This window comes from Pelodiscus sinensis, chromosome 2 (genome assembly GCF_052426305.1).
Source record: "Pelodiscus sinensis isolate ZL-2025 chromosome 2, ASM5242630v1, whole genome shotgun sequence".
In the NCBI taxonomy this organism is placed as follows: Eukaryota; Metazoa; Chordata; order Testudines; family Trionychidae; genus Pelodiscus; species Pelodiscus sinensis.
Window position 1 is genome coordinate 175,152,746 of NC_143053.1, and position 19,221 is coordinate 175,171,966.

The following is a 19,221-nucleotide window of genomic DNA, read 5'->3' on the forward strand; positions in this document are numbered from 1 at the left end:
ACACCCCAATATAGCTAGTCCACTATGAAGAGGGTGAGGAATAAATGTTCTTGCTTAGAAAGAGCTGTGTTGTAACTTAGCTGCGGTAATCATGCTGCATATAGCCTTGAAAGAAGATAAGTAAAGCATCCTGCTGAGGCAGTCTGTGTGGTAGGGGAATTCACAGTGTAGGCAGGGAATTATGCAGCCTGGAAAACCCCTGTCAGAAGGGAGATCCATATCTCCACTCAAAAGAGGTGACAGCTGGGGAGTTGGAAGCCTGAAAATGGGTGCCCTTGGGGAATCACAAAGGGGTAGATACAAGTGCAGTGGCCCTGAACTGTGACAAATACATGTATGGAGGATCTGTCCCATACATCCCAGGGGCCGGGTGCAGACCCTCTTCTCAGAGATGAATGTCACTATGTACACAAATGCATGTTTAGCGAACTCAAATTCCCTGCTTGCATATCTGCGGGTATCATAAGTGGGAACAACTGAAACATTTGGCTCCGTCTATGTGCTGTTTCTCTAAACATGGACAATCAGCAGGTTTCAAAGTGGTTTCAGCTCAGAAGGCTATGAGGACATCCACTGGTGTCTACCTAATCTTTAGGAAAAGACCTCTCCTTTTCTGTTTTTAATCTAGCAGCTGTCATTAACAGATTTATCTAACAGATTTATTTTATTACCCTCCGACTGTGATTATTTTATACTATTATGATGACATACCTTTGCTGTAGTTAAACTGTAAGCTAAAAATAATTAAATAAAACCCACCTTAGCTACAAAATAAGTGGAAATACAGTACATCTTTTTAAAGTTTACAAATCTTGTTATTTCATTCATCGATAGGATGGAACGTTGCTTAGCCTGCTATCATGTTTCTCACCATGAATGGCATGTTTATTTCTTATCTTGAACCTGCTAATGATGGCTATGATTTTTCTTTTAGTATAACAAATGTTTGAAGAAAGATTTTAAAAATTATCAGGCCTTTCCTCTTGTATCTCAGTCACAAACAGATAAGGATAAGTACATGGATCATAGTTTTTGCATACTTATTGGACTCATTATCTGAAAGTTTTAGAAAGCAGCTTTAAAACTGTATGTGTGGTTGTTTTTGTTTGGTTTTATTTCTAAATGTATTAATTTCAAAATGTAATTATTTTCTTTTTTAATGTACTTGAGAAAAGTCAATAAAATTCACGATGACACCTCCAGCTCTACTGATCATAAACCTAACTGTCTTATTTTTATAATTTTTAATAACACAGAGGTGATATGATTTAAGGCCAGACTCTTCAATGTGATGAGCACTTCCCATGAAGGGGTGAGATTCCTCAGCCAACACAGAATTTAGGGGGAGCTAAAGTCTCAGAGTACTCTCCAGGATTGGCATCCATTAATTACTTTCTTCTGGAACTTTTTACCCACTGCTATTGCAATTGAACTTTTACTTAAAGGGTGCGTGCAGACTACATGGCTCCGTCGACGAAGCCATGTAAAGTAGTTTACTTGGCATAGTCAAAGAAGCGGGGATTTAAATAATCCCCGCTTCATTAAAATAAAAATGGCCGCCGCGCTGTGGCGACGATCAGCTGATCCGACACAGAGCGGTAGTTTAGACGTGGCGCAATCGACAAGAGAAGCCTTTGTTGACCGCTCCAGTATGCCTTGTGAAACGGTGGGTTATGAGAAAAAGGCCACTGAAGCCACTGCAAGTGATCTATCTTAAAAAAAAAAAAAAAAAAGCACGGAGGCTTTAAATAAGAGTTTGCAGGACCTGTTCTTGAATTTTGCACATTCTATTTTAACTCTATCTGCACGTGCACATATTCATACACCATCCTTTCCTCCCTCTCCCCCATTATTCTGAAATAGAGGAAGGAACTTTTTAAAGTATAAAAAGTTCTTTGCTGTCATTTGAACCCCAGCTTAGACAGAAAGGCCTATCTTATGCTTCTGTAGTGAATGAATAAGAATGTCAAGTACAGAAATAAGAATTTCAAGTATAGAATGTGCCTAATAAAGCCATTTTGTAGCGCAATACACAGCAATTAAAACTGGTTGAAAAGGTCAGATGTTTTTTAGAATAAAACTACTTTTTTCTAAGTTCCCTGTAATTTGTATTTGTTTGTTTTTGCAATGAAAAACCCAAACCTGAAACAATTAAGGTCTTCAAACCTCATTTCAGCAAATAATTGTGGTTTTCAGTTAAAAGTATTGGTTTTTGAAAACCAAAAACTGAACATTTTTACCAGAATCTAAAGTTTTTAGCAAAAATTATGCTCATAAAAAGTTTACATTTTGCAGTTTTCAACCCAAAATTAGAAATTTTGACCACAATGAAAATCTGATCTGGAAATTAATGAACTTAAAACTTTTCAGTGAAACCATATAAACTACTTCTACTAGAGGCAGACAGAGGTGATAGTGCTTTGTGTATTTTTCAATATAGAAATATATTTAAATCAATACTTAGTATATGAACTAGAAAGAGAGGCAGAAGCACTTACCTTCTTTAATATCTCAGTATTCAGCAGCATGTAAATATCTATATTGCGGGATTCTGCTTTTGCTAGTGAGCTTAAATTACAGCGTATAATTAAACAGGATCTGCCTGGTCTTTCACAGTCCTAAGGGAAATAAGTAAATGGCTGTAAGATGTATTAGGAAGGGAGGAAATTGTTCATTTTAAAACTAGCTAGCAATACCAAACATTCCTACTGACTGGATGAAAACAGCTATGTGATGAAATCAATAGCATTGGCTGTACAAATCTCTTATGCAAAAGAGTGTCTTTTTTCAGAATATGCAGAATCATAAACATTCCAAAACTTCATAAAAACATGTCAGAGGAAATTCAACCCTGTGCCCAGGGTCAGTGAAAGGTTTATGCATCACTTATGCTGGAACTGAACAGAGAATTAGCATTGTCCTGGGCCCTACACAGGGATAAATTTCATCCACAGTAAGTAAATTCTGATATCTATCACTCCCTGCTCAGAATACCTGCCCTGAAATAAAGTGATCAGAAAAAAATTACTACAGAAAATCACTATCCACAAGAATCTATGTATTTCTACTGTATATGCTTTGTAGCTAGACTTGGAACAAGAGTAAACACTTTGAAGGTCTGCATTTAGAGCCTGACGCAAAGTTGAAAGAAATGACCAAAAGACTCCCAATGACACCAGTGGGCTTTTGCATCAGCTCTTTATCTGGTTACAGTGATTTCATATAATTTGTCACCTTCTGGATTTCTTCAAACTCTATCAGTCTTTTTTTTTTTTTTTTTTTTTTTTACTTTCAGAAAATATTATTCAACCTTTACTACTACTACTTGTGCTCTGTTTGATTGTCTGTAGCACCAAAGCTCCAGCAGCGGTCTGAGATCTCTGAGCACTACCACAATAAAAATAAAATAATTCTTATTTAAGAGAATAAGAAAGTTACTGAAAAGAAAATAAATTAACTGAGTTCTTCACACTTCCCCTTACAATAACATTTATAATATATGACCCTTTTATTTTTAAAAAAATTTCAGTCATATATGGGATTTCTTACCAGTACTTTTCTGCCAGATTTGGTAAAAAAAGCAAATATCGTATGAAAAATATTGTCATTTTCTTGAGGGATGACACACAGATTAGGGTTTTTCTGAAAAGAGCAGCTTCCTTTCTCCTGAGAGACCTGAAAGCACAATGGAGATCAAAACATGTGAAGAGTCAATTCATAGCATTTACAACATTGCATACTATGTGTCTGTGACTCTTGGAGCACTCCAGTGCCAGCACACAAAGGGTTCACTTTTCTATAACAGCAATTTCCATCAGGCCTGACAAAATCACCTCACCTAAATAGTGTCTTGTATGGGTTCAAATGAAAGCTAGTGACATACTGGCCATCATAGGCATTGCGAGATGTATGCACAGAAGATATGTAAGGAGTTATGGTTACCTATAACTAGTAAGAAGGCAGAACTGTCAAACAAGTTTTCTGCCAGAATATCCCCCTCTCTGATGTAAATTAATCATTTTAAGCAAAATACGTGAGTTACATTTACATTCCAAGTCAACATGAGGATGCGAAGTTAACATTGGGGTCAGCGCACCAAAGAACAAACCATCAGAGGGTATTTCAAAAGTTTACTGTACTACAACTAGAAGACAAGTAAGATATTTTGTCATCCATTCCCAAAGGAAACCCCGGAAGGATGTGGGAGTCATGACAGAAAACTAGCAGCTCTGTGAATCCTTGAGAGAAAATTGGATTTGTTAATTAGGAAAGGTAACCCTTAATAAGGGTGCACAGGATTGTGCTTTGTTGTTATCATTATCCTTGTTATCACTGGTACCACTTCTTATCTTGATTCACTCTCTCTTTGATCTTAACCTTTGATCATAAACTTCTGTTTGTTTCACTGTAAATGTATTTCAGTACTCTCCTGTTATAAAGAGCCTGATCCTAAGTAGTGCCATTCAAGTTGCAGGTTCACAGTTTCTTCAGGGACAGTTTGCCTGGTAATTTTTGTCCTGTGACAGGAGCTGGGCACTACAGGGAGTGTTCCAGGGACTCGGCAGTTGGTATATGTCTATCACCAACCTGCACAGAGAGGGCCAGGTCAGTAGAAACCTGGGAGATGCAAAACTACCCTGTGCTAAGGAGAAGTAGTGGTGAGGTGCCTCAGAATCCTGGGTACAGTCACAGTTTCCGTGCACGTTAGCACTAAATATCTCTGGGTATTTCAATCAACTTAACTGTTTCATAGTTTGTAAGGAATCAGCTCAACATAGCCTTGGAAAATCATCATGAAAACGTATCACCTCAGGCACAAAATGTGTTCATTTACTTTTTTTTTTAATAAACGATAATGATGATAATCTGCTATATATTTAACAGAATCTGTCTGTATGTCCGTCTGTTTGTTCAAAACCTCCTCCTAAACTAAGAATAGGACCACCAAATTCAGTATGCAGCTTCCTCTTATAGCTTAAAGCAAGGTAAGGGTTTGGTATGCACATTCCACTTTCCTGGCTACATCTAGACTGCAGGCTTCTTTAAAAAAAAAAAAGCTTTTCTGGAAGAGATCTTCCGGAAAAACATCTTTCGAAACAGAGCGTCTACACAGCAAAAGCACATTGAAAAAGGGATCTGCTTTTTCGAAAGATAGAGTCCACACGGATTGGACGCTATCCCGTATATAAGGCCACCCGGAATTAGTTCAGGCAGGGCATTAGGTCAGCAGTTGCTTCGGAGTGCTGTTGCCTAAGCCTAGCTGAGACACGCGCTTAAATGAACCCCCCCGAACAGCCGTTTTGCTGCTTCTGCTGAGTGCTTGTCTATCTCTCTGAGGGACAGCAAAGCTTTATCAGTGCGTGCTCTGGCTGCCCAGCATTAGGACACCACAGCATACTTCTTGCCATGGAGCCAGAGCTGCCCCTGGACATGCGATGGCCCCACATGGCCAAGTTGCAGTTTCTGCAGCAGTTTCTACAGGCTGCCTTCATGGCCCTGCACGAACTCGACACCGAGCTCATCCTTGAGATCCTTTCCCTGTATGTGGGAGCAAGACCCTGGCAACCACACCCCACAGTAGAGAGTCGGTTTTGGAGACTGGACACCAGTTTTGACTGGTGGGACCGGCTGGTCATGGAGTGGTGGGACAACCAGCAGTGGCTCCAAAACTTCTGCATATGGAAGGCCACCATTATGGAGCTTTGTGCCTGGCTCACCCTGCCCTCCAATGACGCGATACCCACCTGTGACCCATCATCCGTCTGGAGAGGTGGGTCACCATTGACGTCTGGAAGATCGCCACCCCAGACAGCTACCCGTCAGTGGGCAACCAGTTTGGCATGGGAAAGTCCACCATCAGGGCCCTCTTTATGGAGATAAGGCACTCTCAGGCTACAGTCCCTGCGGGGGGGGGGGGGGAGAGGGGGAAGGATCCTGGAAAGGGGGACTGTAAGGAAAAGGGGTAGGTGGTGTGGGGAAAGGAGAGAAGCCCCGTTCCCGGGGGGCCGCCCTCTCACAGCCCTGTTGCTGGGGGTGCACCTCATAGGGGTTGGATCCTGGGTTGTTTGGGGGGGCAGGGAGAGGGGGCAGGCACCTCCAAGGTCTCAGGCACTCCCTCTCATTCTCTGTTTTGTGTGTTTCTTTGTCTCCTTTCGCAGGTTGTGAGGGCCATCAACTCCATCCTGCTGTGCAGGGTCATCTGCCTGGGAGACCTGGACCCGATCGTCGCAGGATTTGCAGCCCTAGCGTTCCCTAACTGCGGTGGAGCGATTGATGGAATCCACATCGCAATTCACGCACCAACTCATCGAGTGGCCCAATACATACACCGCAAGGGCTACTTCTCGATGGTGCTGCAGGCCCTGGTCGACCACTCTGGACAGTTCATGGACATTTTTGTTGGGTGCTCGGGTAGGACACATGATGCCTGTGTATTTAGAAACTCCAGCCTCTATGGGAAGCTGGCACATTCTTCCCCTGGCGTGACTTTGGGGTTGGGGACATGCAGATGCCACTGTGCATCATGGGAGATGCGGCCTACTCCCTGATGCCATGGCTGATGAAGGTATACACCAGCCACCTGGACCCAAGCAGGGACCAATTCAATTCCCACCTCAGCTGGGCCCGAATCCAGGTGGATTGCGCCTTCGGGCACCTTAAGGCACGATTCAGGTGCCTCCTGACCCACCTGGGCATGGGGGAGCACAACACCGGGTGGTGTGAGTGTGTTGTGTGCTCCACAACATTACGGAGAGGAAGAGGAAGGGGGAGGCCTAATGGGGTAGGGAGCAGAGGCCGGCCGTGAAGGTAGGACCGTCAAGCAGCTGCGCACAGCTGCCATCCTCCAGGCCCATCAGTTGGGAGTGCGCATCCGGGAGGCCCTGAGGAAGAGTTTCTCTCAAGAACTCCAGTAACTCTCCCTAGGGCTTCCCCGCTAGGGGCCTGTGCCGTGCTCCACTATCCCTTTCCCACCACAACCCCTCCCTTTCCCCATTCCCTTCAGTCTCAGGAAACACACCAGTTTTGATTTCAACAAAACAAACGTTGTATTTTTATTTCAATAAAATAAACAGAGGAAGAGGGGGGGCTGAGAACCTGGAGTAGGGGAGCTCAGCGCTGGGAGTGGCATGTGGGGTGGATAGAAGTGCTACGTCAGGTCCGGGGACCTCGGCAAACTTGGGTTTGGGTGGGGCCTGGGAGAACAGGGAGGTGGGCAGGAGCAAGGGCTGTACTAGGGTCAGGGATGGCAGGGGACGGGGGAGGGGGCGTAGGTATAGCAGGGGGAGGGGAATGGGCATAGCGGGGGGGGACAGGAGGATGGGAGGTAGGATCAGGGACAGCAACCGGGTGTGCCATCATTTCCCGCATGATGGCACACATGTTGTTGCCCTGCCGTACAAGCTGGTCCCACATGCGATTCCACCACTCAGCATCCTCCTGGACCTTCTGTGCCAGGGTCTGCTGCATGTCATGCAGGACGCCCACATGCTGCCTCAAGGGGTCTTCATGGATCCTCGTGTGCTTTCGGCTCCCCCAGAGTTGGGCAGCTGCCTCGGCTAGTGTGGATCACCCCTCAGAAATGGCTGGTCCAGCTGTGGAGAATAAAGAGGGAGAGGTGGTCAGTCATCCATGCACACACTGTCCCTGAGGCTGTGTCCTCTTTTGAGCAGTGACCAACAGTCGTCAGCCCAGAGGATGCAGATGTCCCGGGAGCAAGGCCATATGTGGCCTGCACAGCAGGCTCAGCCTCAAAGGGGCCCCGAGGTGCCCAGGGGACCTTGCTTCCTGCTCCCCTCTCCTCCACAGACAAACAGGCAAGGTAAGTGTCTGGCCACAGTGGGATCCCATGGGCAGGAGAGGGGCCTAGAGGAGCCTGGTCCTCTACAGGGTTGACACACACCTGTACCTGGAAGCGCTGTCCACGGGAGCGGGTGGTGCCTCATGCGGGAAGACACGCCTGTGTGCTCTGTGCGGCATGCCTCAGTCTGTCTGGGGTTGTTCATGTACTCTTGTGCCCAGCCTACTTCCAGCAGTGGCAGGTGGTGGGAGGGCATCGCCCCGCAGGGGTCAGACGTGTGTGTGGCCTCCTGAGCCTGTGAGCAGGATCTGGGGGCTGCTCAGGGGCTGCCTCCTGAGGTTGCGTGGCACAGACTGGCACTGCACATGCTTCCACATGCACCGACTGCAGCATGATGTCCAGGCTGAGAAGGCCAAACGACAATCGTACCCCGTCCCCTCTGCTCCGCCTCCCCTGCCCTTTGTGTGAAAACTGAGAGCACTCACCTGATGATTCCTCCCCACCGTCCATCGATGCCTGTGACACATCCAGGCGCTGGGGTACTAGTTCGAGGGTGAGGGTGACCATACTGGCTGTGACCTTCTCCTCCTGCCCCTGCTGTCCCTCGTCCTTCTCCTCCGCAATGAGCTCCAGGCAGGCAACAATGGGCATCTCAAGCCCTGAGTCCACCACCACAGGTGAGGGAAAGGCATCCCTTCCCCCCTGCCCTGGATCTGGTGCAGGTCCTGGTAGTAGGGGCAGGAGTGGGGTCCAGTCACAGAGTGAGAGCTGCACAGCTCTTTAACCTGTTCTAAGATCTGGGGGCATGTCCCCTCTCTGCCAGGGCCTCGGCCATACACCTACAGATGTCAGCATTTTGGTGCTGGGAGCAGAGATACTGAGGGGTCTCCTCCTCCCCCCCACAGCTCAAGGAGGGACAGGATCTCCACTCTGGACCAGGAGAGCACACGCCATTTGCTACCCCTGGCAGGGTTCTGGAAGCCCTGGTGTTGCTCCCTGGGAGGGCCAGGGAGATCTCGGGGAGCTTGTGGCTGGGCCATGAGTGGCAATGCCTGTGGCAGGGAGAGCCACGTGGTGAGGGTGGTTAGCGGTTTTCAAATATCTAAAAGGGTGTCACAAGGAGGAAGGAGAAAATTTGTTCCTCTTGGTTACTGAGGACAGGACAAGGAGTAATGGGCTTAAAGTGCAGCAGGGGAGGTTTAGATTGGACATTAGGAAAAAATTCCTAACTGTCAGGGTGGTCAAATATTGGAATAAATTGCCAAGGGAGGTGGTGGAATCTCCCTCTCTGGAGATATTTAAGAACAGGTTAGATAGACATCTGTCAGGGATGGTGTAGACGGAGCTTGGTCCTGCCTTGAGGGCGGGGGGCTGGACTCGATGACCTCTCGAGGTCCCTTCCAGTCCTATTATTCTATGATTCTAGGTGCTGCTCCCAGGGCCAGCTTCCTGCCACAAGGCTTTTCCAGGGTACCTGCAGCTTTAAGAGCTGGCATGAGACAGGAACTCTAGGGTTCTGATTACCTGGGATGGAGTGACCACCAGGGCACCTATGTTATTTCCTGGAGACCTCTCAGAAAAAGGTTTCTCTCTTGCAGAAAGAGGTTTACCACGGTCAGAAAACCCCCTCTGTTCTTTGGACTGTCTGTCAAAGGACCACAATAGCAGTGTGGACGTACGTGTAGTTTTTCCGGGAAATCGCCTGTTTTTCCGGAAAAATGCTGCACTGTAGACATACCCTCAGAAAGGTAGAGTGGGAGCCCTTTTTAGATGCCCACATTGGTAAACAGCATCTTTGAAGTATATGCTTCACAGCTAAACACTCGGACTGCTCTATTTTGCCATAATGAGAATATAAATGCATCACAAACCAACACCTTGACTAAATTATGTATGAGATGGGGAAAAAATCTGTTACAGATACAAAATTGCTCCGTGGCCTTTTTTACTTTACTTGCTGCATCAAGTCTATCTCTATAGACACCATCTGTGCTGTCTGAAATCTTGGTTGCACAAAAAAAGATGATTAACAGAAATGTATCCAGATTTAGAATAATCTTCCCTGTCTCTTCCTCCAGAGAATTCACTGCCCTGCATCTCTAAAAAGCATGACCTCCTGCCCCACTGGCCAGGCAGCCATTCTTCTCCTGATGTAACAGGTGGGGAGATAAACATACAAATTCCATAGATAATATAAAGGCAAATAATGCCAAAATAGTTGACATTTCTCCCAGTGATTACTTGCCTATCCAGGCTAAGATGCTCTGTATTAAGTTGTCCCACCTATAACTAGTTTCCATTATTTATTGTGTGCAAATTATGTTGGCATTTGTTTTCTTTGAATTTTAATATTTGGATTAGAACACTGTCCACCAGAATTTCAATATTAAATCAGGAATAACCAAAAAATGAGTACCTTCTTTTTACTCCTGTAAGTTTGAATTACTATAAGTAGGACATACATCGGTACCCAACTGACCCATCCGAGCTTAGCTTTTTAAATTCCTCACAGTTAAAACATGTTTTGTACTTGGGAAATCTGCCATTGAAGAAGCAATCAAAGAGAGAAAAAGAAAAGATCTGGCATGACTGGGGCTTGATAGACTGCACGGATAGATAACAGTGGTATGATGTATGTTCTCACTTATATTTTATTAAGTCAATACTAGATACTCCATAATACAGCATGAAATCCGCACACTACAACCTTACATACAACACAGGGGAGCTGGGAAGCTGCTTCCTTTGGGTATGTTTACACTACAGAGTTAGCTCTTTCGGAAAAAGGCATGTATGGACGGGGGAAGTGGGGGCGGATTTCAAAAGAAGAGGCCTCCGGGTAAAAGCACGGGTGCCCTGGTGGCCACTCAGTCCACAGTAATCAGAACTTAAATGCAAGATAGCGTCCAATGAATGTGGACGGTATCTTTCAAAAAAGCAGATCGCTTTTTCGTTGCATTTTTGCTGTGTAGACACTCTCTTTCTAAAGAAGATTTTCTGGAAGAATTCTTCCAGAAAATCTTCTTCCGAAAGAAGCCTGCAGTCTAGACATTGCCTCTGTTGCCTAACTCTACCCTCCCCTTTCTCCTCCTGGGGTCTAGAGGACTTCGGTAAATCATAATGGCCTTTCATACACTTTGACAGCAGTGCTGAGGAAGGTAAGCACCTCTGTAACTTACTGGATACGTACTCACTTTTTATTCTTCACAGTTGCCATGAGCCTGAGTTTGCAGGGGAGGGAAGGGATGAAGTGGGTGGAGATTGGGTATCTGTTTTACTAAATGAACTAATGGCTGTTGTTTTTAAATCTATTTCTCTTTAGTATACAAGGACTGTTGCCTGAAGAGCCAGGGGCTAAAGGGAGCAGGTGAATTCAAGAACAGTCAAATGTTTCTCTGGCTGCTTTCCTTACTGACAAAATCTATCAAAACTGTTTAGTACATTCAAGATCATTATTAAGACCTCTGTGCCAAAAAAACACATTTAAAATTTTTACCTGTACAGACCTTACATGCACATTGGTCAAGTTAAAATTTTAACCCAAAGATCTTTGAAAAACAGGCATCATTGTGAAGACAATGGGTATGTCTACACTACCCCACTAGGTAGTTCGAACTAGGCTTCCTAGTTCGGGATTTAAAAATGGCGGCACTCGGCTTATGCAAATGAAGCCCGGGAAATTCAAATTGCAATTGCGGTATGCCTACATTACCCTGCTATTTCGAAATAGGAGGGTAGTGTAGACATACCCAGAGAAAAAAACATTAGCTGACATAGGCCATGCACACTTTCAAAGGGTCCTTTGAACATTTACTCTAAGGGTATGTCTACACAGCAAAGTTATTTTGAAATAACAGCCGTTATTTCTAAATAACTTTACCAGCATCTACACGTTGGTAGCCAAACCGCTAAATAGCCAAACCGCTATTTCAAAATTAAATTGAAATAGTGGAGAGCTTATTTTGAAATTGTTAAACCTCATTCTATGAGGAATAGCATCAATTTTGAAACTGGTATTTCGAAATAAGTGCTGAGTAGATGCTTATTTCAAAATAGGGGGTCTCCAGCCCTTCCCAGGGTGCCCTGGTGGCCACGCTGGGCACAAACAAGAAAACTCCTCTCCCTCTCTCCCCGGAGCCCTTAAAGGGGTCGACTCTGGCAAAAGTGCCTGTGCTAGCTCCAAGCCTGCCAGCCCAGAGCCAGCAGTCACTGCCCCTGACCCAGTGGCCCCAGCATGAGCCAGGCAGCCAGTGCCAGCCAGCCCTCCACTGCTCTCCAAGACCTGTCTGCCAGCTCCCAGGAGCCTATCAGGGGCCAAAAGGTGGGCGCCTGCCTGGTCCAGTGTGGAGATCAGGGACCTAATTCAGGTTTGGGGGGATGCCTCCAACGTCCATGATCTCCACACTAAGCACAGGAACACAATTGTGTACAGACGGATGGCTGCCAGCCTGGCCACCAAAGGCCACGTGCGAATCCAGGAGCAGGTTAACATGAAAATAAAGGAGCTGTGACAGGCGTATGCCAGGGCCACAGGGGGCAGCTCCCAACCAGGGGCAGACCCAGACTCCTGCCCCTATGTTGATGCCGTGGACTGTCCATGCCCCCCAGGTGGTCATCGACCCTGGGGCAGAGCTTGCTGCCTCCTGCTGCTCCAGCCCCTGCTGCGTCCCCAGCTACCGCTCCTCCTCCCACTCCTTTTCCCTCTGCCGCTTCTTCCTCCCCACACTCCAAGGGATGCTGAGGCCCCCACAACCATGGTGCTGGGAGACAGTTGGGCAGGCCTTCAACCCTGAGCCCTGAGCTTCTCCTCCCCCTTCCTCCCCTTGCCTCCCCCTGCCAGATTCCTCCTCCCAGGTTTCCCCCTCCCCTCTCCCCCCTTCTTTCCCCAGTCTCACCTCAGTTTCATTCTTCCCCACCCCAGTTTTGTTCAATAAAGAGGCTTTGTTGTAATGAACACGTGTTTTTTATTGTACAGCAGGAAGGGGGGTTAGGGAGGGGTAAGTGGAAGGACGTGAGGGAGGAAGGAGGCACAAGCCCCCAGTGGGGCACACCAGGGAGACTGTTACTGCCTGCAGAATGTGCTGCCAGACTCGCAGCAACACATCCAGGAGAAGCACCAGAGTGCCACGGGGCGGCTCCAGCTCCATGCTTCAGAGTGCTGTGGTGTCCTGAGTGAGGGCAACCAGAGCATGCAGAGAAAAAAATGCTTTGCCGTCCCTCAGCGAGGTAGGCAAGCAAGCAAGGAAACTTTAGAACCGGCTGTCCGGGGGGCAGGGAGGGGGGTGTCCCTTTAAGCACAAGTCTCAGATAGCCTCAGGAAGCAGCCACACAAGGTAACTCCTGACCCGATGCCCTGCCAGAACCAGTTCCAGCCAGCCTTAAATGCTATTCAGCATCCTATCAATGTGGGCACGCTATTTCGAAATAGCAAAATGCTATTTCGAAATGCATTTTGTGTCTAGACGCGTTATTTCAAAATAAGCTATTTCAAAATAACGCTGTAGTGTAGATATACCCTAAGTGAATTATTATAATAATAAATTCACAGAATGGCCTTATATCTTGAGACAAATATAAATACTGAATGCTAAAGAATCCTTGCCATTTCAAATTCCTTCATGGCTAGACATGATTTCTTACCCTGCAAGGTGAATTGAATGGAATAATATTGTTTTCCTGTAAAAATGACATCCCCTTTCTATAAGATGAAAAATTTAAAGGGACAATGATGAATAATATCTCTATTTTTTTTTATTTCAGCACCTATATGTGATAGTCTATAGTGACAGATAAATGGCAGAATTATTAAATCTTTCAATTTAGATTTGTCCACATGCCTGCCATCCAGCAGTGAGCATTATGTGAGGTTGGATTTTTTTTTAACTGATGAAATGGCAATTTTCACAAAATTTCCAGCTCTAAACTGGTATTTTTTTCAGTAGTATATGGCATTATTTTTCCAATTAAAATGAAATTTTTCAACAGCTAAACAATATTTGCATCAAAACATTTTTAAGGGAAAAAGAAATCATTTTCCAATTAGCTCTACTTAGAGGTTTATTGCAGGATTATTTTGTCCACATTCTTCTCACAGAGGAGTGACAGCTAACCATTTAAAAAACAATTCCTAAACTGCAAACTTGAACTCTGACTAATGCAATGTGTCTGTTATTCTTTCCTAACTTATTTGCAAATAGACTTTTACTCAGTCATAAGGCGAAGGTTGAAGGAGCCAGTGTGACAAAAACCAACATAACTTTTGTTCAGCTCTCATTGGCATATTTGAATGTGCATGTCTGCCCTTCCAAGATTTTCATGACTGAGTAGTGACCACCTTAACACACACTAAGGACGCCTGATTTTCAAAGAGGGGACACAGCATTTTCGGAAAATCATCCCCTTTAAAATGTCTCAGATCCTCAACATGAGCACCTACAAATTGAAGTGTCGAAAATCACTAGGGGTGCATGATTATACTTTTTTGGTCCATATATACCCACAGACACGTGCACAGTCATATATATGAATATGTACACAGGTATGAAAATATATGTACCAAACACTATTTTGGTCCTTGACAAGAGCTTCAAGGCACTGCCACAATAGTTTTATTGATACTACTGCTAACAAATAAAGCAGCTACAAAAGCCAAGCACCTCTTAACCTAGCAGTTCCACTGATAAATAGCCCACACTGAATGACAGGTCAGTCTCTGACTTTGTAAATTTATTAGAACTGGTTGCTCCATTAAAGAGCCCATAAACATGTTTGATAGACAACATTTAAATGACAGCTTATACATAGGGTATTTCTGCCAGCATTTTGTTGTCAGCATAAACCACAAAGCTCCTCAGAGACAGGATGTAACCATGGAAGAAAAAATTCAGATTACTTCATTCTTCAAGAATGTTGTATTTGCAACAGCCGAAGAAATTCCCATAGGAGTTCTTTAATGGTCTTTGCATACTTGAACAGTCTCATGGATCAGGGAGCGAAGGCATAATGGAGCGATGTGTTTTAGTCGTATCAAATTGCACCATCATCCTTAACAAAAATTGTCACTTATGGGATCAAACTGTTTTGCATGTAACAGGTCAGATACATTGAATCTACACAACACATGCTCCAAACACACGTGGAATATTGAATACCATGGTGTGGAACTGGCGCACTGATTTATTTCTTAACTGGGGCTCATCCTTTCCAAGTTTCCCACACAGATGCTGGGTATTAAGTGCTTGGAATGGTAGAAGACGGTACCAGGGAAATGTAAACATTTATTCCCCATCTGGCAAAGCAAAAATGGGTGTGAGAGAACAAACAGGAGTTTGAACTGCTACTGCAGTCCAGACATTTTAAATAAGTAACTCCTATATGAATAGAGCCAGTTTCTAATCTGGATTGAACCTAAGGTTTGCCTAGGAGAAGTAAAATATGTGGCATCTCATCCAGCATGTTCTCTTTGTATAGTCAGGTGTAGTAAATCTTCCCCACACCTGTTGCTGGCGTTGCCCAGATTAAGATTTAAAGGCGTGATGTTAGCACATTAGTCAACAGGTGCTTACTGGCATAACTGAAAAGTCCAGGCTGCACAGAATTTAATGAATGCTGAACTAGGCATTTTAAAACTGGTCTCCCTTCTAGACTTTAACTCTGACAGTTCAGCATGCTTTAAAAGCAGTATGAGGTTCTACATCTTATCAAGGCAATTTTGTATGGGGCAGGCACACTAGGAGGTGGCACGGAGGTGCAACTTTCCAAGCAGCATGTTGGAGAGATCAGCTAGGAACCACAGACAGGAAAGACACCCTGACTTGGGGATGGGGGCTCAAGCATATTCATGTTGGAAAAGGTCCATGGGGGGATGTTCCATCCCAACATTAAGTCTGATCTTCCTGCTAGAAATAAACAGCTCTGTACTAACCCACAATTAGTGCACACATTTTACAAACATGAACTGGCAAGCAAATGCAGGTCTCCAGCCCATTTTTTTTTTAAATCCTGGAAACAGCCTCCATTCCCTGTAAAGAAATTCATCATTATATCAAACCTAAGCGATAAAGCAAAAATCCCAGATCCCTTCCAGAAGCCTGATCTCCCCTCACTTACCATGATGGCAAACAGAGGCAGCTTTGTTGTACTCAAAGATAAAAAGAAGAATTGGGCCTTGAATGTCTAGGATGGAACCAAATTCACATTTAAGGGATTATGGGGGAATATAATTTAGTAAATTCAGGGAAACATCAAGAGTCTTCAAACTTTGTGAATGACAAATGATAGCTGCTCGGGAAATAGGCTTGTGGTCAGAGCATAGGTCAGTTGTGTCACAAAATTTTTAATACTGTTCCTCCCTAAAACATAGGCTTTTTTCCTAAGCCCCGGGGTATCCAGGTTTCAGTGATTATGGCCAAACCTGTCTTGAAACTGCTGCTAGATAGCTTCTATGTACCTGTATTTTTTACAGTTTTAAGTGACTTTATGTGCGTGTACATGACAAATGATTGAAGTCTGTACATTAAATAACAAATAAAAGATCCCTGTTCATTTGTCTAAATTGTAAAGCCTAATTTGTATATGTTAGAGTCAGGGGGAAATTGTTTCACGGAAGCATCCCAACTCATCTTTTATTGGTGTTAATTTTATATAGACAAATGGACAGGAGTGGTTAATTGAAAAAGACAGTCATGTTCAGAGCTAAAGAGTATTAAAAAAACCTCCAGATAAGGTCTGGCTATATATAGGAGACAAATAAACTATGTAAATATGTTATCTTAGCACTTGTTGTACTTGCCAAAATGTTTAATATTAATAGATAATGAAATATGTTTGAATCAGAACAGTCTGTTGATTCTGGCAATAAATTAAGAGCCTCTGAAACAACAGAAAAAAAATTAACCCTGGAAGAATTCAACCAACACAATAATAGTGATGTTGCTAAAGACAAAGGGGTAATCTAAGAACTCAAACATTGCTCCTTAAATAGAGATTAAAAGTTGTAAAGTTAAATTACTCTGTGGAGATTCTACAAACACACAATGAATTATGATAGTAAAAGGTCTGTGTACTACTTATTCAACTAACATCTAATGGGCCAGATTCACAGATGGCATATATTAGCACTGAATTCATTGGTGCTACGCTGATATATATGAGCTGAGGATGTGGCTTAGACTGCATGCAAATAAACCTCTATGAGCACCAGTCAGAAAGATGAATCCTTTAGACACACAGGTAATGAATACTTGTGATCATCACAAACCTGAAACATATATCCTTCCATTCCACTGCACATCTTCAGAAGAAATGTGGCCCAATCCTCAGCTGAAGTCAATGGAGCATCATCAGATTGGATCAGCTGGCCATAATTTTTATGTTCTAACCACTGAAGTGTGTATAACAGGTTATAAGATTTTTAAAAAGAGCCAGCACAGTCTATTACAATCCTTTGATGTACCTTGTCCCTTCTCCCAAGCCTTACCTAATGAAATATTCCTTCAGTTTTAGACCTTTACTGGTTAATAACTGGCTAAAACTAATGGATACTGGCAATCAATCTTCTTTACCATGTCATGAACACCTTTCTTTATGAACTAAGTCTGCCTCTCTCCTGTTCTAGGGTTCCAGGAAGTGACAGGAGGAAGAAAGGCAGACAGAGGATCCTGTTCATCTTCTGTAAACATTAGAACCAGATCTGAGCAAAATTCTTCAGTTAATTAGTGTAGAGGTTTAGGGCCAAATGACATGTAAGCAGGGTATGAAAGAGTGCTTCCAGTACAGCCAGCTGGAATGGGAGAGAAATCCCAGGAGTCTCTATGTAAAAACAATTTGCCCCTGCTTTGCTTAGATGTATTAGATATTCAGCTGATGGAATAGTGTTTTGCTCATTGTAATCAACTTAGCTGGTGTTGGGTAACAAATTTTGTTAATACTAATTGCAATGTGTGTAATTATTGTGAGAATACAAAAGAAGAAAGTCTGTGCTTACCCTGGCACAAAGGAGAGAGAGACACTGTCAGTGTAAAAAACCTTCCACTTCCAGAGCCCTGTGAGGTTAAGCTGGGGAGGACTCTGAGTTAGCAGGCTCTATGCACTTTAGGCACGAGCTGTAAGACTGGTTCATTCAATTTCTCCTCACTATTTCAATGACAGAGCTAAATAAAGGCTCCATAGGGTTATGGAGTCTCTTTTATGCTGGGTGCTGGAATTTATTGTGGCTGGACTGTTCTTCAGGCCAAGAGCCGAAATCAACGAGAGTGGAAATCATTAGGTTTGGCCCAGGGCCAAGTCCAGCACACACTGGCAGAAGCAGTGAGTGGATGATGACTGAGAGCCAACTGATCTGTGTCAGAGAGATACGACGAGCGATTAGCACAGCGGTAGCATGACAAGTGACCAACAGAGTGGTAGCAGCACAATGAGCAGCCAGAAGGACAGAGATGGAGAATCAAAATAAGTGGCCAGTAGGGCAGCGGCAGAAAGCTGGCGAGTGACCACTGGAGTGAGAAAGACGACGCTTTACCTGCCCCAGGATGGGAGGTGAACTCTGCGGATGAAACTCTAATCTCTGGTGTGGCCTGACCAAGGGCAGAGAGTGTAAGCAACGTGGAAAGAAGGGTTGGGCAAGTGCAGGTAACATTTACATTGCCGGACTTAAAAACCTGAGAGAAAAGGGACATTGCCCAACCTGCTTGAGGTGGGACTTCTACTCATGCTTTTGTTTATGAACGCTGTGGTTTTTTTCCCAAATTAATGTCAAGTTGCTTCCCTCCCTTTTTATTAAAAGTTTTTTTCCTACACTCAGACTCTGTGCTTGCGAGTGGAGAAGCATTGCCTCCCAGAGGCACTCGCAAATGGTGTGTGAATTTCCCAGGTTACTCGGGTAGGGGCTTGAGGCAATTCTGTGTTGGATGGATAGAGAGGAACCCCTAGATACTGAACCCAGCCCTAGCTGCTGCTGGCTGTACCTGGCAGAAGGGTTACATTTTAAAACTTTTCAGATAATTAGTTTATAGGGTTAGGGCCAAACCTAAATGAATATTTAAATATTTTATGCAAAACAGAACAGCTTCAACAGGAAGAACTGAGACCTACCACACATTATGTACAACGTGGGAGACCCACATTCAAATCCCTTCCTCCCATTTGGCAGTGGGGAAACTGAACCCACATCTCGCACATTCTAATGTGTGTCCTAACCACTGTGTTAATACTGGAAGGTGGGCATCAGCCCCTATTGCACAACATGTTTTGTGAATACAGCCCTTCACTTCCTTCCATTAACAAGCTTTCTGATACTAAAAGTGTTGTTGAACAAAATGTTTTGTCTGACCCCAAAGTGAAATTGACATTTTGAGTTCACTGAAAGTTTTTGGAGGTATGAAGTTTGATTCAAAATGAACCTATTTTTTTCTTCCTTGAACCAA

At 44.2% G+C, this 19,221-nt stretch overlaps 1 protein-coding gene across 1 annotated transcript in view; it reads right to left on the reverse strand.

The window, feature by feature from the left end:
* Positions 1–19,221, reverse strand: part of ITGA9 (integrin subunit alpha 9) — a 339,039-nt gene that overhangs the window by 43,139 nt on the left and 276,679 nt on the right. Inside the window, exons 24-25 of the mRNA XM_006124025.5 lie at positions 3,550–3,675; positions 2,499–2,618 (exon numbers count right to left, since the gene is read on the reverse strand). Coding sequence (XP_006124087.2) covers positions 2,499–2,618; positions 3,550–3,675 — 246 coding nt within the window. The remainder of the gene's footprint in view (positions 1–2,498; positions 2,619–3,549; positions 3,676–19,221) is intronic.